At 36.5% G+C, this 27938-nt stretch overlaps 1 protein-coding gene and 1 long non-coding RNA gene across 2 annotated transcripts in view; one reads left to right on the top strand and one right to left on the bottom strand.

Moving 5' to 3' along the window:
• Positions 1-27938, top strand: part of LOC114527785 — a 53251-nt gene continuing 25313 nt past the window's right edge. Inside the window, exon 1 of the mRNA XM_028549477.1 lies at positions 1-251. Coding sequence (XP_028405278.1) covers positions 190-251 — 62 coding nt within the window. The 5' untranslated portion in view covers positions 1-189. The remainder of the gene's footprint in view (positions 252-27938) is intronic.
• Positions 4612-24376, bottom strand: LOC114527786. Its single transcript, XR_003687445.1, has 4 exons — positions 24283-24376; positions 19611-19664; positions 18814-18893; positions 4612-5336 (listed from the first exon to the last, which is right to left on the bottom strand). It is a non-coding gene; the product is annotated as an uncharacterized LOC114527786 (long non-coding RNA).

The raw sequence follows: 27938 nt of genomic DNA, 5'->3' as shown, positions 1-27938 counted from the left end.
TGACACCTAGTGCATGCGTAATGCATGGTCATAAACTTTAAAAGTTTCTTTACGATATCTATAGGGCTCCTATACATTTATTCGTTGTACTCTGTACACAACCAGCACACTGTATAACGCTAACAAATCGTCAAGGAAAGGAATTTACAATGTGCATGCGATGTAGATTGTTATGCCTTATGGACTCCAATGGTAATACAGACTTGCTCGAAGAATCGCGAGGAAAACAAGCCGTGCTCTGCCAAATTAAAGTAAGTGTGAGACTGAGTTTATTTGCTGTTATATACTTCGTGCTGATTCACAGTCGTTACTTTAACCTTATAAAAGCATAACAAGCTGTATAAAAGACAAGTAACTAGCCTTGAATTTCAAATCAAGTAACTTTAACGTATATAAGCTAGCACACGGCGTGTAGTTCCTTTCTAAAAATAAGTGCACTTAATAAATATAGCCGCTACTTTATAGTCGTTACTTTAACCTTATAAAAGCATAACATGCTGTATAAAGGACAAATGACTAGCCTTGAATTTCAAATCAAGTAACTTTAACGTATACATAGCTAACACACGGCGTGTAGTTCCTTTCTAAAAATAAGTGCACTTAATAAATATAGCCGCTTTATATTTCTACGCCTTGTCGGTACATTCAATAGAACTTGTGCCAGATTATTTTTAGCGTCTCTTTCATCAGGGCGATATCCATTATACCACAACGTGGTTACAACGGATTATTTCAAAAGAACTTTAAACTGTTTGATGAGTGTGCAGAGTACTGAGTACGCTGATGATCATCTCAAATTTAAGCAGTTGGCTGTCGGCAGTATAATTAAAGATAAACTTTTGCCAGCGGATATAAATTTTTATTATAGAGAACAATACGGAGCCACTAAGTTCGCGAAATTTCGCCTCACACGATTACTTAGTTTTCTAATCTATTGAACTTGTCTTGAATGCAACTTTAATATCCTGTTACAGCTCACCTGAAAGGGATTTATAGCTACAGACACTGTAGGCATGCAGGCTTCAAAAGGCTAAGGGGCAAGTAGAAATAAATCATTATAAAAGTAGCTTAAAAAGCAGATTAAACGTGGCATGGGATTTAGTACGAACTATTTCAAAAATACTTAAAGGATATCATAGTTCAGTAATAATAGGAAGGTCGATCGTCGATGTTAGCTGTGATGTTAGTTACCGCGATGCATTAATTGCTATATCAGTACTATTGGCAAATAAGTCCTTTTTTGCAAATACGATTTCACTACAATATTAAAAAACTGCGATCTCTCAAAAAAGTATTTACGAGAGTTGCCGATGATTTATAAATGTTGTAGCATTATAGGCCAATATAGCTAATGTTTGTTGATATATTATACACATTTTACTACCCTGGTTGCTTATACATGCATGCATGCATGCATATAGTTATTCTCGTTCCTTTAAGGTCTGTTCACACGATCCAATGTTTTTTTATAGTGCATGTGTTGACTTGCAATGTATATGGGCAGCAAACCACTAAATCAATGCAGTACTGTTTTTATTAATAACAAACCACATTCCATACGTCAGAAGTGATTTGGATCCTACAAAGTTGGATCGTGTGAACCGGGCCTTAGGTATTATATTATATAGGGCAAAGCAACTGAGCAATTTGAACTATCGAAGTAAACCGAAAACTCTTTAATTCGCATAAGTCTCTGCTTATAAACCATTGTTCAATTCTATATGCTTCCATAAACTGGGACAAAAGTAACTATAGGCACATGAGTGCAATTTTGTGAATCAAACAACGTTGGTCGACCGAAACACGTATATTATGTCTATTCAGATATGTTTCCACTTGGGTCGTAAAATTGGGAAGGAATGATAAAATTACTCACTTTGGTTTCCGCAGACAAGAATACGTGTAGGTCAAAATTTTCAGGGGTGACATGTGTGGGTGGTAAGTGGAACTATAAGAGCACCATGCAGTGTGCGCTAGGTTGTCGAAGCATACACTGAATTAGTCGCACGGGTATTGCAATGCTATTTGATAAAATTATTAAATTGTATTGGGTAGACATTTTTTACACACACAGCATTCCCGTTTGCCTTCTCTTGAATGTTCTACGCGTGAACAAAAAGACATGTCGGTTACACCTGAACCGGAAATGCCTGATTAGAAATTCAACAGTTCACTGACAAAGATGAATCGACGAATTGTCCAACATTGCCTTAAAAGTTTATCGCGGTTTTTGCCTCATAATCATAAATTTTCGCGCATATAGACAGGTAATTTTTTTTACAGCCACCAAACGTCGCCCATTGTGCGTTCCCTATGGACTTAGGTTAACAAGTTCAAGTTTAGATGGCAACCTTGCGTAAGATGGCAACCTCTGTAAGATGGCAACCTCTTCATATTCTCTATCTCTGTTCCGCATACGCATTTGCATCTACGTCAATATCGGTTAAAATGGTTCACGCTAGTTGTCACGTAGCCAGGACTGAAGCTATGAATGCTTTTCTGGCTTGCTGGCAGGGCGTATATTCATATACTCGTGCACATATAAGGTAAAAGCAGGCGCTTTCGAAATAGATCAACCGGGCATACGACGAAGAAGTGCACCCTCCCGATTCCGCATCGATATTTCCCAGCCAGTGGCATATAAAGCTAAGGGAACTCAAAGCAAACTAAAAGCTTTTTTTGGTTAAAGCATTTTGAACTTGAAGCATTAATTGATTCGTTAATTAATATACTCAAGTGCGCGGGAATTCGGTGTTCAAAATGCATTATGCATTCAAGTATGTTTTTAGTTTGGGGTATTTTTAGGTCAAATTGACGTCTGTGCACCCTTTTAACGACAATTTTGTCAGAATGCCCTCAGTATAAGTATACAATTCAATTTTTACTCCTCAACAGTTAATTGCTTTTGATGTTCTGGAAAGCGTCTCAAGCGGTTTCAAACAATGCCTGGTTTCCATAAAGTTGTAAGTGTCGTGAACATGTCAAGGAGGGCGATGTGATGGAATATTTCTATGTGTGTGCAGTCAACAACGACCGATTTCAATACAGAAATAAAAAAAATTACAACCGGACTATTTTAATTTTTCATCAGTGAAAAGGCTCGTTCACGACAATTACGATTTAACTGCATGAAACCAGCCTTCTTTAAGAAGCATTAAAGGATTTGCTTTAGGTGCAAAACACCTAAATATGTTTCCACTATCAAAAAACCTGTTTATTTCATATTCATGCATGTATTTTATTGTCTATTGTCTTATGCATGCAGTATTTTCCTCAGTGCAAGCCCTCGTATGCCCGCGAGTGAGATGTTTCTTTGACAACAGGAAAATAGTTATTGATTTGTCTGGTTTTGGTCCCTGTCTGCTTATTGGTTACTGTGTATCACGTGTTTTGAAGCTGTACAAATTTATATATATATACATATATAAATTTTCAAACGAGCTTTCCAGCCTTTCTCCTATATATTCAGGAGATGAACTAGCTTGTCTGTTTTAAAAAGAAAACAGCTCTATATCTGGGAAGTGTTGTAATAAATTAAAAACGCTGTCATTAACAATTGAAAACAGTTGATTTTTATACTTTTATATATATACATCTACATCAGTTATACGCCTGATTAGTTTAATTCGGTCTGAAGAAAACTAATTATTGAGCGAGCTCAAGTACAAGGGACGCACCTCAAACAATATTATACTAGCAGTAATCACAGATTAGTGATGTGCGTTCGGAATGTGTTGATTTCGGTCAACGATCATTAACAAAATGTTAACATTAAACGTCACAGGCTCACAGCGTATGTGATTCAAAAGGTTACTCGCAAAATGAGCAACATACTGATGAGTAATTAACAACAAAAATGTCAAAGTAGAGCGAGCACATGGTCTCCAGTTGCTATGACGACACATCAGAACGAGGCAAATCTGATATCGCAAATCTCGATACGACACGGCTAGGAAGCGTTCTCCTTCGTCGAACGCAATTAGAAGGACGACCGATTTCTAAATTATTTACATTTGGAAGCGAAGTGTAATCTAGCCTATATTGAAGAGGTAATCTAGCTGTAATCAGTAAAGGCCGATTTCCACTTACAGCGAAATCGTTCGCCAGCGAAATATTTGTATGTTTTCTTTTGAATTTTAACAGCATAAATAAATTAGTTCGACTGGACTGTTCTCAATTCAAAAGAAAATATGCAAATATTTCGCTAGCGAACGATTTCGCTGTAAGTGGAAATCCGCCTTAAAACTACATTTTTCGCGGTTTTTCAGTCATTTGCGACCAACAAATCTTTTCGCCTTTTACTTAGACATCGATTCCTGGGGCAATACAGCAGTTTATGTTGTTGGGTGGGAGAACAGAATTTTACGAAGCGGTACTATGGTTGGCCTTTAAAAAAAAACGTTTGAAGGATATCGTCTCCAGGTCGTTGTGAATGGTATATTTCGAGCTTATAGCGTATCTCTTTTTATGTATTTTAACTGTAGAGCAGACCATGCATGCAATAGTGTAAGTATCCTCCTTGTATTTTGCAACTTCTTGCCCATGGCTGATAAATCGCAGCAGTTTGAATTCATCTTTGTATAAAAAAACGAGGTTTATCATAATTTCGATATATTCAATAGAAATATATTTCTATATAGCCAAACAAGTTAATACATAGTTAAGTATCTCTCCGTGTTCTAAATTCTCTCATTTTATACATGAATTATACAGTAGACAGGGAATTCGTACACAACGTATTCTAATCTACGTTCGATATGGATGCCTGGAATTATTTACAATTATATATGTTCTGGACACTGTGGTTATTGCAAATGTCAATTGGAATGGAATCCTGTCAAATTTGCCTGGCATTTTACTGGCGCCATACGCACTAAAATCCGTCCTATTCAAATCACATTGTTCGCTCGTTTTGCGTGACTCCTTTGGGTTACATTCAAATAGTTTTTTAATTGTGATTGTTTTTAGATTAAACAATCTTCATGTAGTTGTGCCAATCCTCAGGTCGACGAGCAAGGACGACAAGCACACTTTTTCACAGCCTGCAGTGTAACTTCATGCCTGGGTGAGTTGCACAGGACCACTGTGTTTAATTTTAGCTTATATTTGGTTGGTGTGCAACAGGTGCATGTTTTCTTCAAGTTAGTTCCTCTTATGCGCGGCAATGTTTCGGATGGACAGCGCCCTTTGCATCCCTTCGTGGTGACTGACTGTAGTCCACATCCTTTTGTCGGAAACTTTATTATTACATCTGTTGGCTTACACACCTGAATTGATTTGTCAACAGTTAAACACAGGATGATGACCAACGAGGCAACGATATTCTTCATCTTTGACTAGAATTTAAGGAGAAATGGGTAAATCTTTAGCTTTGAGTGAAGGGCATTTAAGTTAAAATTGAATTAAGTGAACTGCAGTGTATACAATTTTGCCAATTTTTTGCCTATTGCGTAAAAATCATAAACTTAATTGTTTAATGCAACGTTGATAAAGAAAGGCTTGCACTTATTTTATTCACGATGGGTTTCAACTCGCTACAATATTACTCAGCGATCTCACAATCAATTCGAGATGAGCAATATTGCTCAATGCTGTTAAAAATAAGTCGAGAGCACAGTTTTGTTGCAGCCTGCTGTACAAGTTCGATATTTTGAGGTGTGCAGTCAGTACAGTTAGTATCATACATTATATAGCTATAATGGATAAATTGGGCCGCGTATATAGTGTGGCATGGTTGGAGCGGCTCGATTCTACCGTTAAGGAGTATAAAAGGTCAATACATGTATGCATGTATATGAAAGTTCGACCCTAATTGTAGTTAGAAGACCATTTACGGCATAACCGCTTTTTTTTCGCAGAAACTTCAAATATATACAGACAGGAATCTTTTACGAACAGCATAGTAATTGTAGTTTTACGCGGCGATATTTACAATATCCACAAATATTCGATTGAGTATGCACCACGTATGGGAATTGTCTGACGAAGAGATCAATAACGGGGAAAAGCCACTGAATTATACGTGGCGTTTTGCACTCTTTGATGTTTATCTCGCCTCCATTTGTATTGCACCCACTTGCTCATGCATCATGCAGATACGACAAAAAATTTTCAACCGAAATGTGTGTTGGTATTATAGCTACGAGTACTAGTGCATGTTGACTGAAAAGTAATTTTCGCACGACTCAGTTTTTCTTACGACGAAACTGAGGAGTGTAAGCTATAGAATGAACTGTTTTAGATGATAATATACAAAACACATTCAATTCTGTATCGCTCAGGGCTACTGTATAATTAGAGTTCAGCGTTCTACATTATCGTATGTTACGTCCGAGAAACGCGCGGACAGGTATGGCGTAGGAGGAAAAGGAGTTTGGAATATGAGTTTTTATTGCTAGACTATTTCAGGCTAACCCCATCTGTTGATGCGTGCTTTTCAAAATTTGTAATATCGATGCAATAAGTGCGAGATATTGATCAGAGGGCCATTAAACTCGGGATGTTTAAAAGCGCCTTGATATTGATGTTCAGAAATGCAAGTATATACATATATATCATATATAAGCATTCATTAGCAAGCGCGTCTCGTAACACATGCAAATACAATTACATTTGGTTTCATATAAAGCGTAGGTTAAACAAATACAAAGTAACAACAGTTATAAACAGCACTGCGTTACACAATTTTATGTATAATTATGTGGGTGTTTGAGGACTATAGAGAGTATACTAATTATACACTTCTGACTTACAACAAATCCAATGACCGCTGGCAATTAGAAGGTTAACTGTCGCAATAAGTAATATTATTCAGCATAAACGTTATATGATTACAACCAGGAGTGCGCTAATCGTTCGTATCAATATCCGCATACATCATAGATGGCTAATTCGACAGTGTTACTTCTCTATTACCGAGACCGACTATAACCTGACCAGAGTTTATTCACTTCGGTGTGTAGCAGCGTGCGCGTACTAAACTTTTCCTAGATTAACGGAGGTAGAACAGATTCTAGATCCTCCCTCCGTTTATAGTTACAAGTTAAGATGAAAGTCATACATTCAAAATCGCACGTAATATTTTATAAACTTGGCTATAACTGGCTACTGAGAAACCATAATTTACAGGCTGTAGTGATATTCACTTCTATCGCTAGCAATGTAATCGTTTAAAAGCATAAGCTTCATATAGTTAGTCGATGTTTACCTTTCTTCAATTGCACGTCGAGATGTACCTTTGTAAAATCTCTTGCAAACTTTGCGGCTGTTGCGATGATATTCACGGTAAGAGGACCAACCCCAACTGATTGTGTTTCTCACAAAACAGCTAGGACAGTGCATTTAAATATCTTAGCGAGTATCAATCAAATTGAATGCTTCGCTTCAATTTGACGTTTTGTATTTGCAGCTAATTAGGCAGAATTATTGTTAAATTATATAATCTCTTATTTCCCAGGCTTTCCCACTCAGGATAAGATAAACTCGTATATCGTCAGACTTATCTCTCTGTCCGCTAAAATTTCGTATTCCCATCCATCATCTGTACTGAGTCGCGATACGATCTAGTTATCATCGACTCAGACAAACACGCGGGGTATATTTAACGCGCTTTCCTATCCAAAAACAGGGCTTAACAAGGCGTTAAACAGCACGAGGTGCGTAGGAGTCTGACAAGCCCTAACTTTTTACAATAGCTCACTAAGAAGTCTTTCCTTTGTTGTTTGTGTGTTTTTGAATAGGAATACAGCCTTGTCCAAATAAGATAAAGAGTTTATACAACAATACGCGTTGGCGACCCCATGCAGTTGGTGTTTGATTTTTTTTTGGTTAGCTATAGAATAGCATTTGAACCAAACGTTTTAAATCTAATGCTGGCAGATTTAAAATGATCCGCGATGATTCAATTTACTCGCTATTTTATAGGCTTACGAAATGATACATGCAGTTACAGTATATTTCGCAGATGCACATACGAGCAAACTGATGTGCACGAGATGCCATAATATGAATACTCGTAGTATAACATCACGTCTATCATATTCATATACATGCAGTAGCTATATATATACTGGTATAAAGTATGAAATGTATACACTATATAGTATAGCTGTGCGCATGTGCAAATTGTGGAAAATAACATTGAAAGATATACGTTCGTGTATTCGTGCCTAAATCCCGTCAGTGTTTTCCAAGTTTTAAACCTCGCTGATAAAACGCGGCAGATAACCATAGTATTATTTATTTATCTACTTATTCGCCAAAGTTACAATAATCGAAATGAGAGTTTGTACAAGCAAAGATATCTAGAACCAAGAACGTTCTGGAAACCATAATGCTTTTGTTCAATTCCTATCAGTTTAATAGGTTTTAAATTGAAGTAATTAACATTTGGTGCCATATGGGCTTAAGCTCCTATCAAGAAAAGTGATAAAGTATTTTTTTTTAAACTTTCAGAATACTAAATAGCCAGATACGATCCAATTAGAACCACTAACCATTCAATCTTGCAAAATTTTGGAAAATCAGTATTCGCGATAGTTTGAAACCGTACAAATATTGCTGTTTAATTTTTTTCAAATTGTTTGCGAACATGCGGTCAGAAACTATATAGCTTTGGTTTCAATTGAACGTCTCCGAAATTCGCGTCTTTTTTATGCAGCGCGGCATAAAATTCTGCTGAATGGGAATTCCAGTTAAATTCCACGACTGAAATTTGACAAAATCTACGAATTCAAAATGTCTTTCCTGATCGATACTATTGAAAGGCAAAGCTACTAAAATATGCTAAACGCCACCAATGCATTAAACCATGCAATGCAGACGAGAGACGTGACTCACGATGCAGCTGAGATAATATATTTTGTCATTCGTCGGTGTCAAACTCCCAAATGGGTTTCAAGTGCTTCACGAATATTCAGCAAAATCGTCTATTGAAATTGCTTGCTAATACATCTATTAATTCATTATAGATTTACTGGAAAATGCTTTAATTCAATTATGTAATTAAAGTGAAAGAGAGAGTTTGTAAGTTATATTGGGCAAAAATCAAATGATATCAATGCCAGATAACATACATTTGATATAGAAATAGTTCATTCCATACCTACTGTCCGTGCAACCTAATGCTCGCACGAAAAAAGAGTGCAGCATTCCCAATATCTTATACACTTCTAGTATCTTAGAAGCCATCACTCTTTTATCGAAATATAGCTGTAGTAAACGTTAATAGGGTAAACAAAACAGTTCAAACATAAAAACGTCATTGCGATGACAGTTTTAGTACATAATTTTTCCTGCAAGTTTTTTCTTGTCCGTCAAGATGGTCCGATAATACCAGGAAGACCTCTAATCGCTGTGCTCTTCCGACATATTTTGCGTGGGTTTGTGTGCTCTACACTTATGTTGAAATATTCTACATGAGTTTTGATCTAGTATTTTATGTGTATGCAATGAATACTGAGTAGGCGGTACAAGGTCATTGAAAATATCACGACCGTGAAAGAAACTTGTACGTTTGTCGCTGGTATACTGATCGGCCATGCTGACATATGCTATCGCAATAATCACTTCCTTAAAGTGTTTATTGTTCGTTTATTAGCGTAGACGCCACGGCAAGTTTTATCTGATCTCAATACTTATATTATCAGAAATTTATAGTGCAATTGACATGCGAGATTCATAAAGGACTCCAAAATCGACGCCGTTTTATGAAAAGTGTGTTTTTCCAAAAGTTACGACACGATACCGATCATCGTTCTTGGTTTTAATAAGACACGCAGACAGGTTGTTAACGTTCGGTCTAGCATCTACAATAGCACTTCGGGTCAGTGACATCCAACTGCTGATATACATGCATAATAAGCTGATAATAACTGAGATTGAGGATTTTCAAAATATCGTTGATATATTCTTGCATCTAATAATCTTCCTTTGTAATGTGCAGATGTAATTTGTCTAGAGTGTAATAATTCTCGAACCATCCACAGACGTTCGTATTAAGACTTCGCGCGTATACCGTCATACATTGCGAAATTTTTCCCGTGATCAGTATTACATTTCGCATTTCAGGCAATTCGTTTGCGAATTGGCTCATGCAACTTTTTTCAGACCGACCAAAAGGTATATCGAAAAACGCGAAATCAAATCCGATTGACAGTAATGTATCTGGTATATCAGGGATGTATGTTGGTAGACCGTAGTCTTTCTCATAATAAATTATATACGGGCTCAATCTGTTTTACAATTGTCACACCCAATCAGATCAATTTTTTATAATGTGATACTCGTGCAAGAAAAAGTGAGATTCGGCTGCCAAAAAGGTAATTGACTATGTAATCATTTTGTCTTACAACGAGATGCCGGAATGTTCTATAATCGGTTAGAATTAAAATCGAACATCTGCAGTGCAAGATTAGAGTGGGTGTGCACTAAGAGTCTAGGCTAGTGCCAAAACGAAAATCTAACAGTTGCAAAAGAAGACCGTTGGAAACCGTTTCATTTGCCAATTCTAATCGATTAAACCATAAGCCGCGTGGCGCTAGAAAATATTCTTGTAATGATAACCAATATTATAGCTATAGGCTACTAGGGTGAATGTGCCCTGATCGGAGAAAGGGAGTTCATATGCAAGGCCGTGAATATATAATATCGTGAATAAGATATGCTGTAACAAGTCATTTTGCTGTGTAAGAATTGTTGCCATTCACTATTCGTGACTGAGAAACATGTAAAGGTGCATTTGTGTGCGACTGTTCGTTTACATGCATGAATGTGTGACAAACTCCTTCTCTCCTTGCACCCGGACACATTTTTAATTACAACGAGAGAACCTGAATATCATTTACGGGCTTTGATTCGAAAATGCTTATGTTTTGTGGCATTAAGGTTTAGGTCTGCGAAAAGATACAAGGATAATTTGCTTATTGTTATGTAATTGTTCTGTTGGGCAAATGTGACTGAAGTGTCTGGCAATAAAGATAACATGTAGCTGTTATACCGACCTTTTGACGTGTAATTTCTGCGGAACTTTTCTGTCTAACCGTCTCGGCTCTCTAGTTTCTGTATATTAGACCGATCAATGGCACAAAATTTGAACGTACAAGTTAACAAGTGAACCACAATTTCGCAATAATATAATGCTGCAGCATTCCCATGGGAAGCCTGGCAGCATGATGAGGTTATGAAATATAGAGTTCTTTTGTTATTTGTGTGTGTTAGGTTTAAGAAGCGTGAGAGCTGATTATTAGCACGCCTACGTAATTTAATGAGGTCGCTATTTATATAGACCTTTTAGCTGGTTCAGGAAGTATGATCTTTACGCATGAAAAATACAATACACGAACCTCGCCTTCGAGCTCTGCCATGTTCCGCGTGCACCACACATTCGCCATTAAAAGGGCGCATATACCTCTCTTTACGGATAACAATTGTGTCCCATGCATGTTCTTCACGTGAAGTATGCATATTTCACGTATAGCTGAGAATATTATGCTGTCAACTTGCCATTAGATAGGGGAACTACAGGCTCCGTTGCCAATCAGGCTCCCTATGCCGAACACTGAATTTTTATTGCTGAAGTTTTATACAGCGCTTTAGTGAACGGTGAACGTGGCCTTAACCTTAACCTTGACCATGTCCATGACAAGGGTAGTAGTTTATTGCCAAGTACGATATCTTGGTTGTGGTTTTATTGTACTGCAGCAGTACAGGAATTATATCACGCTATGTTTTGAATTGCTTAATCTGAGAATGGGATGTGCGCAAATTGCGAAAACTTGGTTGGGGGAACGCCATCTGCCAAAACATTTGGCGTATTACTTTACTTAGGTCACCAGCGATACCCATCTTGCTTTCTCTAGGAGTTGGATAGGCAGAAATCCTAAATAGACTTCACTTGGTGACAATTTGATAAAACATAAGGGAAACACACTCCAGCAATGACTTTGAAATAGGGTTAAAATATGAACAAGACAACCCAAGCCACTATTACACTTATTACCTTGCGATAAACTTAACTGATTTGTTTTGCATCCAGTAATTTTCACAAGCCTACACTGATTTGCGACTTCCCCCATCGCTTAATACAATTAGTGTTTAGTGCTAAAGGCATTTCTTCAAAGTGATATGTAAATGAGGTCGTAAGAAAGGTTAATTATATCCGTGATATCTGGCCATGTATATACATTGCCTATATCCTAAGGTAATTTTACTAACTCACGGTCATCACTCATGCTACTAATTATAAGAAGTCCGCCATATATAGCCGTCGGTGCATGGTTGTTTTCCGCTTAATAATGCCCCAACCCCAACGCATACTTCATGTTACATAACTGTATGTTAATATAGAAAGCGTTTTGAAATAGGAGATGTCTACCTACTCATGTAGGCTACTTTTCTAAACGATTTCCGTGAAATACTTAACGGTAAGGACATCTGCTCCTATGAATTATGCATCATTGCTAGGCAAGGGTATTGATTTAAAACACGAAGCAAATAGTCCATGTTGAAATTTTTAAGGCTAGATTATTTTTAAATTGCGAACGGATCAGTCGACTAATTTCAATCACCCTTATAGGCCGGCTTTATTTCATGTCAAACTCATTTATAACAGGTGTTCTGGTTTCAGATGGCTTGATTTACGTGCACCAAAGGTGAAAGGTGATTTCCAACCTGTAAACCTATGCGCATACAACTCGACATGATTGCAACCGAGGAAATACATGTACAACTTTCAGATCGCGTACACTGAGGTATAGATCGAAGTGGAAATAATGTTATAAATATAGCCGTGCACTCCGCTCGGCCATGATTGGAGCACGATCATTGGCTATTACGCTTCAAGTTGATTTGACGCCATTCGGCGAAATTTCACGATTAAGCGTGATTCTAGAACAATTAAACGTAGACGTGATAATGCATGTTGACATGCGCGTGTCTATATAGATTTTCCGCAAGCCGTCAAAATTTTTCCTTCCATGTGAATTTCTCTTTCAATCCTGCATGCTAATAGAAATGACGAATGGAGCCATGCAACTCGTGGTAAACTTTATAACGCTTATATATCTGGTAGTTGCCAATGTATAACACTCATAAAGGTATGAATGTGATAAATGCCTTGTTTCTAAAAATATATTTCTTACACAATTGTATATAATTTTTCTGGAAAAAAATATCGTAAACTTCTTTTTGCTATTTTATTCTTTTTGCTTCGTCGACCATACATGCTGATTCTGATCCATAATAGTGTTAAACATGCATTCTGATCCAACATGCTGATTTTGATCCATTCTGATCCTGACGCATAATACTACATGTGCTAATAGCTCAGAAGTTGACATGTTATTCGTTCACCGGATAGTAAGTAGGATTCGCGTCATTCAGTGAAGTCATCTCGAGAAGAGATTGCCGTTGAGGAGATTATATGGCTAAAAAATTCCTGCTGAACCTAATCTGGTACCGTGTACTTAAAAAGGCAATGAAAACACAGTGCCACTAATTGACATGTTTTTGTTATGAAAACATCACACATTGGCGATCGACTGTTTGTGCTTGAATATATCAATCTACTTTATACACTGTGAACACACATTTGCCTTGCTCGGTGAGCTTATAGCGGTGCAAACGTAGTTCAAACTTTGTTCAAACTATATATGCAAGATTGCATGCAAGCGAATTCAGTCTTAGGATGTTAAACGATAAAGTTTTCCAAGCTAATTTCTTGTGTAGTTCAAAGTTCAAATCCAGGGCAAGAGAAGGACGATTCAAATTGTAAATTTTGAAGTAAGTTTAGGGAAATGAGTTGGTCGGGCAGCCACGCCCATACGATTATTTGCCCACCCAATACGCATTTTACTACGGTAACGTCATTGTTAACGTTTTAGTGGACGTGCATTACCCTGGCTTGTTAGCCAAGGTGCATATGCATACAGTGGTAAAACACTTTAAAGATCTTCCAATCTGATTGCTCAAGTGAATATTTCTTCATATTTATAGAAAAAAAGCGAACCGCTCAGAGCGCACGCGATATCGTAGATTGTGATCGATGTGGTTGTCCCTGATCGTGACTGATAAAATCAAGTGTGACGTGTAGCAACTAGCATGGCATTTCTTTCATCGAACAATGCATGTGATCGCGAGCACTTTTATAACACTTTCAACCAGTGTGTCTCAACAAATTCCAATACATACATGCGTCCAATAATTCCTGCATATCCTTTCTGGAATTTCTGCTGTGCGTTGTGTTGGCAGGCCAAAATCGTAAGGAATCGAGCCAAATTAGTGTATGACAGCCACGATTATACGAATACGTGAAGTATCACAGCGCATAATAGTTTATCATAACTCGAAAATGAACTCTCAGTAAATACCAAAGTATAATTATAGGGTATTCAATCAGTAATGTTCCTGATTCGCGATGAAAGAATGGTTTTTGTTTGTAACTGCCGTCTTCCCTTAAGCTATATACTTTGAAATAAGTCGTATATTATAGACGTGATAATGCAGGAGATTAACACCCCGAGATTTATATAATAACTGTTTTATGTACGAATACTTCAACTGCTTATTGTCTTGCTATATAGTGTGCTCAATAGCATGCAATGTTCGACACATATGCTTGTCTTCTGAACAGCTCCTTAGTACATATTGTTACATATATTATTTTATTGCAGCCACGTGAAAGAGTTGCTGGTAAACAGACACATACCTACTTATATTATATCGACCTTAAATCAAGACAAAAGTGCTCCTAAAATGACGGCACTGATAAACTACTTACAAAACTATTCTTTTGGAGCCGGTCACTGACTGTTGGCAATTAACGTCGTCTTAAACACTTTGCGAATAAGTAGCTGAAATTCAGTTTCATGAGTGACTGACTGAATTGTTTCTTTCTGTGCTGAAGTTGTATTTATATTATGCAAGTATTTCGGTCTTGCTGACGATAAACATGATAAAATTTATTTTACCCGGCGACATTTATCGAACAAACTGCCTATGATGGCCGTTAAAATTAGATGAAAATCGTATTTTTTACAGTAGCCGCGTCATAGATTGGTAAAAGTTTTACACAAGATTGCTATAGCATATAATTATATATACTCGTGTAAAACGCTGCATGTTTTATATTTCTGTCGCTCAAACAATCCGGCATTTACAATGAAATATAAACCATGAAAGTTTGTGTTTACACGTAGCATACTTACGTATAACAGTAAGGCACGTCCTTTTGCCTCGGATACAACGAATCTGTTATTGCACTGATTGTGTAAATTATCGATGTTAGTAATTAACAATATCAATTTATAGAAAACTCGGGTTTTTATGCTTGGTCTTCCAATGTCTGTTGTCTTGGTAGTGAGCGTAGATTCAGAAAGCCAGGAAACCCTTCTCCAAACAACTTTATATATCAGTGAAGTTAAGGGGTCGACGCTAGCTGTCCCAGAGGGATAAGTTTTAAGTTTCTCATGTAAAGAGTTGACTCACGAATAGATGTGCTGTTTATATGGTTAAGGCTATAAATGATTCAGTTTTAACCACAAACCACCTGTTTAAAACATGTTTTATGATTGTTTTCAATGCACAAACGCGCACGACATCATATTCATGCACGTGTGGAGAGTGCATGTGTGCCCATCATGTTGGCTTTGTGGAGTAGTTGTGTCTAGTGGAGTAGAACTACGGTGCTTTGACTTGAACAGAATTATTGTATAGAACTGTTTACACGCTTAAAACTAGTCTACTCTCCGCCAGGGACTCACGAGAGTCGTGTATAATAGTCGAAAACATGTAATCGGTTCACGCATGTTTATGTACGTTGCTAGGCAACTAACATATATCTCACATGGTTTATACGTCACCACTGTTAGGATAATGCAGCATAGATTGGGTTACCATGGTTACGTCCATCAATAATTTCGAATAGATCATCGATTTAGATGCAATAAGAGTATGAGGAATATCCAACCCACGGTGAACTACCTGCATATAGTCCGTTTCTACAATAATATTGCTTCTTATAGAGATCTTCAAAGAGTCCATTCGATTTCCAATTTTAGATTAAATTTAACATCAAATTACAGTCAGTCTTACTTGTCGTACTTGAAACCACAAAATTGTAGCTAAAACCTTGAACGGAAAGTTAAAAGGTTGGTTATCTCAAGTGTTTTGTGTATGTTGCCTTCGATTTTTGCAAAATTATTTCAAGAATTTTATTGAATTTTGGCTTTGTGAAACGTGGACAGCTGGCGACAGCGTTGGTGTTTGAGCGCTTTTAGCTTTCAAACGACGTTGTGCACGGAATTTGGTTTCTTAAGGTTATGAGAATTGACGAGAACTTGGCACAAAACCTATCTAAACCATAAGATTTCCGCCGTCTATCCTGAGAATGAGAATCTGAATGTTTGATTAACAAAACATTAAGTTTACATTGTTTAGTTGATTTCAGCAGAAAGAATCTTTTAGTTTTTGGTTTTAATTGAACAGAACTTTTAGAAGTGCTTTGAATTCTTACCATCAGCAGACATGTCGATGAGCAGCTGTGAAAGCAAGTATTGAATAAAGCATGAAATAAATATATTTTATATTCGCGCGATAAAATCGACCAATTTTACTGATGTCAATGGGTTACAATGATGTTGACTTTCTCAAAACATGAGATATGGCCGTCCCATGCATGCGTTGGACAGATTGATATCAGGCTCTATCGCGATTTATTTGGGTCTGAATCTATGGCTATAAAAACTGTAGGTCGGAGTTGTACACGATGACAACTAACTCGTCCGGGGACGAAATGATTTGAAAGTGTAAATTGCGAACCAATGCAGGATGGTATTATGTATAAAGGTTCAACCTATATATTGCTTTGGATGCATGGATTTCTATATTTGTAATTACGAAGAATGATATACAAAATTTGCAGAATCTAGCCCTTACTTTAAATGAACAAACCTGAGAAAAATTGAATAACTTTTAAAGTGGGCAACCTTATATGCATGACGACGTTGGACCCTTCCGCGCGACAACAAAGACCAGCATCCCCTGTGGAAATTAATCAGTGCAACGCATGTCATGATAGTTCTTTGCTGGGAGTTCCACCGGTCTTTGGTGACGCAATAGCGTTGACGTCATGATGAATAATAACGCCTATTGGTGGTCGAAATCGCTTAACGGAAATAAAGTAAAACTCAAATAATCAATTTGCAAACTTTCCGTTCAAGAGTATTATTATGGAAACGAAGTATTTGCATTTTTGTTTTATTGTCGATGTAAGCATTGTTAATATTATCGAAGATACGTGGTACTGTTGCTGTGCATTGAGAAAATTTCAAAAGACTTAATTTGTAGCCAGACTCTATTAAAGCAAAATCGACGGCCAAGACGACCGTTGGCACCTTTTATTAGCTATTCTACAATTCTACGGTTGTACGAACATGAATATATGAATATATACACCCCAATTAGCGACGGCCCTGCAACTAATATTGTAGAACTGTGGCTAACATAACACTTTTTTCTGGTTTTGCACAAGAGTTTCAGTGAAAATACCAGGTGATTACTTGCAAACGCTTTACTAGCCCCTCCGGGTCTCGGGTATTTTGTCCTCTTTGTCTTGTCGCCTAATGTACGTCTCGTATGGTTAATGAAACTATAACGTATTTTGAATTTAGACGATTTTAAATTTAAACCGTCCTATGACTGCTGAATAAATCATGCTGTGTCTAAACATTTCAGAATTTAAACATCAAAATTTTTGAAAACCGCATCATCATAGAATTGTAGCAGAACCGATGAATATATCAATTCTATACATAAATATAATTCATTTTTCAGTCTTTTTAATTTGTCTTTTTCGGACCACTGCGGTAGTTTCATATGCAGGCAATCAAACATCTTTTTTTTCAGGATTAATATGTAAAATCTTTTTATCTCTTAATTAAAAGACTGTATCTATCCCATACATCCTAAAAATATTTCAAACTAATTGAAATTTTTAATTTCGAGCATCTGTGCGCAAAACTTCAAATTAAATGACAGCATTTATGACAAAGTGATTGGTTTTAATGAAGAATATCTGCTTTTATGGCACCACGTCTCGCCAAAGAAGCAGGTGTACGTATAATACTGAACCGCCTACTGAACCGTTAAAGTGATCTTTGTTTATAAACATGAAGGTAAAAAAAAGTAAATGTGTTAAGACGCATTTTCTGGACACGATTAATATAGACTCTGTTATACACTGACGTCATAATACCTGAGACTTGTCATCCAGATGCATCCATACTTAACACAAAAATAATTGTTATGCGTGCGGTACAGGTTTATATGCGTGTATGGCTGCCATAACAAAGCAAAGTTTTAAAACTATATTTAGACAATTTCGAATTTCTATATTTTACAACTTTTCTATTTTATGCTACACGAATTTGTCCTCCAAATGCCTGCTGTATGACGTCATGCCCCATACACTCGGGGTATTATACTTTATTGAAAAACTTACAAAATTCTAATACCGTACAAAATTATAACAGACTGCCAACAAGACATCAGTGCATATGATCAAAATGAGTTATATTTCGGTTATTGTTTTGATTCTTGATCCCACGGAAAGTTTCCGTTTTTAGGACAGCTGAAACACAGTTCTCGGATCATTTTTGTAAAACGATTGTTGTTGCAGCGATAGATCGCGTAGTTAGTGGGAAGAATGATGTCATTACTATTTCCATACTTATATCAAGCTATAATATTCCAATTGTTTGTCTTTAAGCACTGTTGCACGTTTATCTCAAACTCAAATAAGCATTAAGTGTCACATACCTTTCAGTATAGTTTTTCTCGTTAGGTCTTGCCACTGCTCGCTAATTGACTTCCAGAAATTTATATTCGTAGTTACAGTCCTACAAAGGTTATGTAAAAATAAATGTAAAAATAGCCCTATATAAACGGCATATACGTGACGTTGATATTTTGGCGATAAGCCAACCCTTACTCTCTATTAGACCGTTTTTGTATTTATACAACCTACATGCATGGCTCCCATCTTTATCGTAATTGGCCTAAAAATATCAGGGTGGTTCATATGATTTGACATTGCTACGTGCTGCAGTCATAGATGACTGATTTTACTACAGAAAATGAGGTAAAATTTATTTAGCTATTTCATAACGGTGATGACATTATCATTATATTCACGACAACTCGTTCACGACAATTACCAGGAAATAGAAACTATATACAGGTTTTCCTGACTGCCGAAAATCAGTGCAGTTAAAATGCTGAGTTTTGGGGGATGATGTGATGTGGGGGTTGGTACATGGCATGATCGCAAAAAACAGAGACAACATCTATTTGTGAGACGACGCAACATCCAATTGTTATTCACTGTGAGCTAATTTATTTCAACTGAAGAGTACAAGTTATAGGTATAGCTAGCCGTGTCATAATGTCATAAATTGCATATAGATCGTGGCCGTAACGTTGAAATGGAGCCCCTCACGTGATCGAAATAATATTACATCTCAAAGTCATAGCTGCGAAGAAGTGCATCATTTTTATACTAAAAATAGAATAAAAATTATATAATTAAAAGTAACATTCGCGAAATTGATATTTACCTTAATGATGGAAAGTGAGATGGCAGTCAATACAGTTCTTTGCCTTGGAAATGTCTACAGCAATTGAATAAATGAAACCTCTTATGTGAGAATATATATACTGTGGGACAAAGAATTGTCTAGACGGCTGTTCAAAATCGCCTACATAATTATAGTTCACATATAGACCGCTTCCAGTGGGCGATTATACTCAAAAATGAAAAACTATTTATTTGTGAGTATATATAGAGACGAATAGACTAGACTGTAAGGTTCCCTATGGGATAATTTTTTCAACTTATGACAACCGCGCTATGACAATATCCGCTGAATATTAGATTGGACATATATACATGTCCATCACGCGATTTTAGGGTAAAACATCATGAAACACCATCAGAGTTTAGCCTTGCGTTGAAAGCCTTGTGATCATTAAATTTGTTATTTGTTTATAAGAAATCATCATAATTAAAATAGCAACTTTATTTCTTCGCCCCCGTTTTTTCGGCAGATGTTTCCATGTAGATATATGTTGTAATTTCTCGATTTTGTAGGAAAAAAAAAGAAATTAAAATCCATGAATGTTGGACACATCTCGAAATCAAACCCATTCAATCTTGCCATATATAATTTGCGCGCAGGTGTTATGCAGCTTGCTTTCAACCAATTAAATACATATACATTGCATGATAATTTTTTAATTTTTAATATATATATACTGATATTATCTCCAGGCTTGAATACTGTTTACTTTTTACAAGGAAAACCGGTCATACCACGAGAAAACCGAAAATAATATGAGGATTAGAAAAACGAGAAACGTAAATTTGTTAGTACGTCTATATATATTATAATAATATCAGTGCAAATAAACGTAGCCAGATGAACAAATTGTGAAGAGAACGGTATATATAATAAACCGAAGCAAGTCTTGTTGGAATAGACGGGCATATTTATATTCACATTACAAAGTATTTCTTCCAATCAGTGTTTGGAAGAACAAATTATACGAAAACTGCACAAATCTGTCACTATGCAAGAATTTGTCGCTAAGCATAGAGTCAAAATATAAACAGTAGATAATTGCACTCCTACGTAATAATTACTGCGTTTCCAGTACGAGCTGACGCCCATTATGACGTCACAAGAAACAATGGGACGGCGAAAACTCAAGTTATCACGCAAAGTTCAGACACACTTCATTAAAATACTATATACATATACCATATTATGTATTCTGCCGGAGGAACGATAGTTGACTCATTTTTCCTTCAACTGTTTCTGGCTTGAATTTGAAGTGTGTATAATTCCACTCGAAATTATGACCCTTTAAACCGCTAAAATAAACCATATATACGTACGTATAGGACCGGATTAACGCACGTGTGAATTAGTAGGGCTGCAGCTCAAGACCCTGACGTAAAGATAGGCCCTACACTTTTAAATAACCATACTTTGCAACCGCCTAGGCCCACACATCTTCCTAAACTCCAGGACCATGCTTTAAAATGTAAACAGACGTGCGGGTTCTGTTCCAGCTTAAGGCCCATGCATGGTTTCTTACGCCTGCATGTATTCCAAAAGCTAACTCACATTCACCCTCCTCGAGTGTGACATAGAAATTTTGTTAGTACTGATCAACGAGAAAGACCTTTCGTAATGAATGGAAAGATTCAAGATAAGTACTAAAAATCAAGCTCTCGTTGGTGTCGGAAATGCCGTAAAGGAATCGAGACGATGTGATTGAGATCTGATTTCAATGAGTTTGAATGTAAATAAGCTTTTAGAATACTGGCGTTAATCTCTCACACAGCCATGAAACCTCTGCTATACATGTACTGATGATTGAATTGCATCCATGATTGCATCTTAATAATAATGTCTTGCCTTAACTAGTTAAATCACAACCGCATTAGTATACGGCTTTTTTACGAATAAGAATTGGCTGAATTGCCGTTTGCTAACAATAAAACTTTGTGTGCCAAATATAATGAAAGCACCGGATTTAAACTGTTTTTGTCTGTTTCAGACGTCGAGCTTTTTATGTGGCAAACGTAATGTTATAATGAGCTAAAGTCTTTGTTTAACTTTGTTTTCATCCGATTCAGCACATGAAGAGTTCCACGTCTGAAACAGCCCTTAGGAAGTTTTACATCAGGCCATTTTTATCGAGACGTGATAAATATCTATCAAATGAGAAAGATTTCTTTGACAGATAATTCTCTCACATGCATGCATCATTCAGTTACCAGTTTTGAAACCTCATTGTTGCTTGGATTTAAGCCTTAGGTTAAGTTTTCGATGGTGATGCCCGTCCCGTCCGAAATTATATCAAACGCTTTGTTTATACCTTTTGAATAATCGAGTACGCAACTTTATTAGGCTACTGAATAAACATGCAACAGCGACTTTATTAGTGTAAGGAAAAGTGTTATTCCACATGCAATTCTTATATGTCTCAACCCAATTTTTTTTAGATCGTGGTTTACAGAAAGTTCGTTCGTTTCCATTTTAACTTCAAGGAAGACAAAATAATAGGAACAATACTGCTTTTCAAAGTCAATGTGTTCCCTTTACAAAAAATGTTATATTCATAATTCTCTTCAAAACACACTTAAACATCCTGTCTCATTCTTATGGAAATCAATTCCTGGTGTTACAAGCGTAGGACTGCAGTCAATGTTGAAGTGCATGCCAATGTGTGTGTCAGTTTGAGTGGCAATGCCTTCCTTTTACGTGAGGGTAATTTTTTGCTAGCAGACTGAAAATATGTACTTCTGCTCTGCAGTAAAATAGTAATTTTCGTTAAATTTCGTTAAATAGGTATAATTAAGAGGGTAGTTATAGACACAACCTTGTAACCATGGAGGGTTTTATCACCCACGTTCCACGGCCCACGTAGCGTGGATTGCAGTTACTAGACGCTGCAACAACAAAAGGATTGCACTTGAACAAACCGTCCCATTTGTGAGATGTGCATGTCAGTAAAAGTACCGGTGGTTTCATCGCGAAGCAATTATAAGACGTTGTGTTATTGGGTTCACTCTCGCTAAACCCTTTTCATAGTGATAATTTCAATATAATTTTATATATAAATGGATATGTGGGAAACACCATTTGACTGTTTAGACTTTAAATTTTTTCTTAGGGATACTCACAATCAATGCGAAATAAAGTATATAGAAAATATTGAAAGTGTATATCGGGTAGAAAGTGTTGGCATCGATAAAAAACCATAAGCTGAAGCTGTTGTATGTGAAGATAAAGTTATATAAGAAGGAGAGAAAGCTCAACGATAAGAATCAACAAAGTTTTGCACCGTCCAAAAATTATAAAAAAAATTTATGTATTTTCGAACTATTTTTTTTGCCTTCCTGCTAAGGCAGGTATACCTGCAACCTCACAAAGAGTGTACAAATTATAACACACGCCCTCTACATGTTTATTTCTTAGTTTTAGGCATTAATATATACTGTATCAGGCGTTCCAAGCATACATCCTGCTGCTTCGAAAAGGCAATGAAGCTGCATGGAAATGCCATGGCATATGAAATTATATCTGTCCACTAGCTACCATGGAAACACTGACTTTTCATGCCCATTGCCTTTGTATGGATATCGAAATAGACCAGCACCCATATGAAATTCCTGCACTGTCCATCACCCAAGCATGATATATAAAGTAAACCTTGCTGTTATATGTATGCATTGCGTCCAATAATAATATATCAACCGGGTAGCTTTGAGCGTATAGTGAAAATAGTCATACACAACTCTTAAACGAGTTATTATAGGTACATGCACACAAACACAGTATCAATTAACTTTCAAGTACGCCACTTTTGTGGCATAATTTATAGCTCTCGAAACGTGATCGATATTGAATTTGTGTAAACTTTTCCGATCGCGTTCAAGTGTAAAATCAAATCATGATTTTATAGCGTGAACATGAAATCTGTACGCAGTAGGAATATATATTGCGATTGTACGATTTTCCTTTTCAAGATTCAAAACTGTGATTTTGAATCATTTTTATCAAAAATTATTGTAATTATATCAAGTTAAGCTCCGCGTTCGTAACGGAGGATATTTCATAAAGGAGGATATTTTGCGATATAAAAAGGGAATCAAAACGTTCATGCAATTTAAAATGTAATGCATATAGTGAGGCAATCTTTTTAAATAAAGTGAAAAAGTTTTGCGAAAATCCTATCAAGGGCGATGGACATTGCCACCGGCACGCCTTTACTTTCAAATGTTATGTTCTTCAAGAAAACACGTATACGCCCTTATCTCATGCATTTTTCTAGAATTACAGCAACAATGTATGACAGAGTTCCGATAAATATCTTCCTAACAAACGTTCCAAAAAGTTTGGAAAGTTACAAAAAAGCAACAACTTAAGGAAATCGCTATATAGTCGATCTGAAGATCCAAGTTAACTTATTCTGGCTTCAAAATTCCATTGCTCAGCCGACGAAGCCTCAATTATCGAATATAGTTTAGCACAAATCGAGGTTCGTTTTTTACACATCGGCGTTGGCATTGGCATTGAATACACTGACGCCATATATATAGCTATATAGATATATTATTGCATGAATTGGCATTGTAACAATTGTATGATTCATGCATATTCGCTTGTCAAAACATGCAAAGACCGATAAACTATATAAATTTGAAGGGTGCCATACCTTTTGTTTATCCTTTTGAGCATTTACACATTGCTTACCAAAAATGTTTCTTAAAAAATGCTAGCGTGACAGGTAAACGGTTGCGTTTGTATCTGCTTGTTCTGTTGTATGTGTGAATATTTACATACAAATTCATATCCGCAGGAAGTCCATTAACTGTTTAACACTTATTATGGCTATTAAGAGAATTATGGACTTGGACTAAAGTGGAATAATTAGCTATATAAATATTAGATTGAGTACAAGGTCGTGAAATATTATCGCGGCGATAATATCCATTACGATAATAGTAGCTTACTATTAGTGGATTTTTGCCCATGCATACGTTGTATTAAATCTATATCCAATTTGACATTAAGTTAATAACATTCCTTACTGTTTTGTGACACGGAGTAGAATTGAACCACATTTTTCTTACCATATTTTATTAAAGTCCTGAAAAATTCGATAATGGTAGGTCTAGAAGTTATAATGCAATTAGTGTTTTAAACAAAACCTACATCAATTCAAATGTGATCACATCGTATTTATCTTTACCGCGTCCTTAATTAAACTGGGCCGGGCGTTCGACTGTTCGGAGTCCCGTAAATATACTACATATAGCTGCGTGCATTTCTCTCACTTACATACCGCGTCTTAGTATACTGCGATGGAAAAGTCATGCATTTTCTTCAGATTATTGGATGTGATATATGAGGAAGTAAGGCATTTTATAATAGTGGGTTTTCGACTATCGTATACTGATGTAGGACAAATCTGAAATCTGTATACTCAGTTTATAGGATATAAGAGTAAATAAACGACTGAGGAGTAACCACAGCCGTGTAAATATGTTCGATCATAAACTGGCTTTCAAAAGTCGTAGACGAAGAGAAGTGTTTACGTTACATTAAAATCCGTGCGGCGTCAAATATGGCCACCGTTTGCGATTCCTATCCATTTAGGGAAACGTTTGTCGTTGGGGGATTTTAGGTGCGGCGGGTTCGTATAGTTTTGGCATTAACTATAGCTTGTATGCATCGGCAAAATGTGTGCATAAAACAATATCGCAGACAGAAAACAAAATTACCTGAGGTCATGCAAACAAGACCCGTTTTATACATCAGGCAACAACATGGTAATAAAATTGATTCCTAAAGCCTTAATTGGGGACTGATTATAACAGAAGCGCAAAGGAATACTTGCTTCTGTAACAAATCAAACCAAATATAGAATCTAGTATATCAAATCTAAATATTTGGAACATCAAATTGAGAAGAGCCATAAACATTTCAATATTACGTTGTGGGAACCAGAATGGCAATACAACCTCGTACCCAGGGTCTTTCGTAGGTTCACAATTTTAGTTTTGCGGGCTCAATTTCATTTTTTTGCCTATGAATTATGATCGGTTCAATAATCTGAGGCGCTTTCTGGTATAATTATACAGTGTGTCCTCCAAAAAGTGACACTATATAAATTACCTCATTGTTTTTAAACCTCTCTTAACCTCTCTGTGAGAGTTGGTATTCTTCCTGAAGACTGGAAAATTGCAAACGTAGTTCCTGTCCATAAACATGGAGAAAAGACTTGTTGAAAACTGTCGACCAATTTCAGGTTCTCGAACGTTGTGTGTTTAGCCACTGATTAATGTTTGTTCATTCAGCACAAGCTCTATCAAGTCTCGTCTTAGCATCGAGTCTCGTCATACAAAATAGTCTGCTATGATGTGATATAATGTATGGGAGTCTCATTTAATTTGTTGAAATTAGATGTAAAGGCCGTTTTCCATTAAATTAAGGCGATCGATCCTCCATTAAGTCTCGTTCAAAACATAGTTCAAAATACATATCGATCCATTGCGTGACCTTGTCATGACTGCTCATATAGTTGACGTTTGAGGGCTATTAAGTTTCAATTTTGCTATATCGGAGCCACCGTGGGAAGGATGAAGAGAACTGCGAAATGCTTTTTATGATTTGTGGTTATCAAAACGTCTCAAGCGCTCCCACAACTAATCAGCACTTCCGTTCGTCATGTTTAATTTATGATTGAAGATACTACTTGCATATATTTCTTGGGCATCATTTTGTTGCGTTTTTCAGTGGACTGCAGACATTTAACATATTTGTCACGTGAGATACGTGCATGTTGGGTCAGTATCTACGTATACGAACAAGCTTTGCTATAGCGACTGACTCGATCATATTATAGGTAGACAATTACTGCACTGGATTACTGGTAGTATTTTTTCAGCGTCGGTGTTTCATACATGTAGCTGTAATATGTGTGGACTCGTGCCCATGCTATGTAACTGTCAACAAATAATTATAAAATCAAGAGTTTAATCACGAGACAGGGTATTTTGTGCATGGATCAGGGATCCAAATTGGAAGTTGAATGTTTATAGCTATGCCGTAGCTATATCAAATGAGAGTAACCACTACTACGAATAGATAGCGCCTTACGTGAGTTTTTTTATACACCCTGTACATATGCTTTTAATACCCTCGTAAACGTATCCGGCTAATCTGTAAATATGTTATCCGGCTTTGAAAAAGCTAAGTAAATAAATTCAAGGAACTTATTTTTTCATTTTGGCCTAGATGTTAAATGAGAAAAATTTACGAGCATTTTGAAAGCATTTTTATACCTACGTATATGAAGAAAAAGTAAGTGGAAAGCAACCATTAGCATGCAGCGAAAATTCGAAAAAATATTTTCGCCTAAAAAGTCACTCACTGATGTTATCGGTTTTACAAGAACATAAACAGATTAAGTCATAACATTCTTACAGGACGTCATATACTGCATGTTCTATAAATTATGCTATTCGTCAAAAGATATTTATTTATCGCGTTTTAGCCTGTGTGTGTTTCCATATACATTGATGTAATTTCGTTTACATTTATGCGAAACCTGATCATGAGCGCAATATCTTTTCGACCGATGCGATTGGTCATCACGAGCCGGTAGCCATTCATGCATGCAATATATACTGCCGTCGAACGCCAGGCAACGTCATATATTTTCGGAAGTCCTGCTAAAGCTAAAGAATCTAAGATTATCGTAAGGTAAGTCAGCAATTCATGCATAAAATAGCGAATGTGTTCTACAAGTTTAAATCATTTAGACCTTACTGAACAACGCTTTCTATGATTGAGTTACGGACAATCAATTGTTTCGATAGGCTGCATGTTAATAATATTATATTTATATCTTGCTCAGCAATTATTTATCGCTCTTTTTAGTGTTTGTTTTCAAGCGCGCGTAGATTTAATTCGAAGATATTTGTAACAAATCATTGTGCCTCAAAATAATGTCTTTGTTTTTCAGCCCTTTCCAAGCAGCCTCTAATCCTATGGGGTAAACCAGGTCATATATGTAAATGTATATAAGACATAGTGTAATTTTTTCCTTTCTTCTCCCGTTAAGTCAATTATATGTATGAAACTTTGGCCATAATTAAGTGGGTTCACCGCAGTATGCATGTTTAAAGGCATGGAAAATTTATGGAAATACCGTATACGAAAGGCTTTTTTCTCAGTCTCCGTACGCTACCAATTATCCATATGGCTCGCCGTGCAAGCAAATTTTTTTTCTGATTGATGAATATAGTATCAAGTAACATAAATGATATCGACGTCTTAAAGTCGCGATAAACACAGCATGCCTGT

This window comes from Dendronephthya gigantea, unplaced genomic scaffold, assembly GCF_004324835.1.
Source record: "Dendronephthya gigantea isolate DGI-Jeju-01 unplaced genomic scaffold, DenGig_1.0 000047F, whole genome shotgun sequence".
Taxonomy (NCBI): Eukaryota; Metazoa; Cnidaria; class Anthozoa; order Malacalcyonacea; family Nephtheidae; genus Dendronephthya; species Dendronephthya gigantea.
The sequence above is the reverse complement of the archived record's forward strand: the minus strand, read 5'-3'. Positions and strand labels throughout refer to the sequence as shown.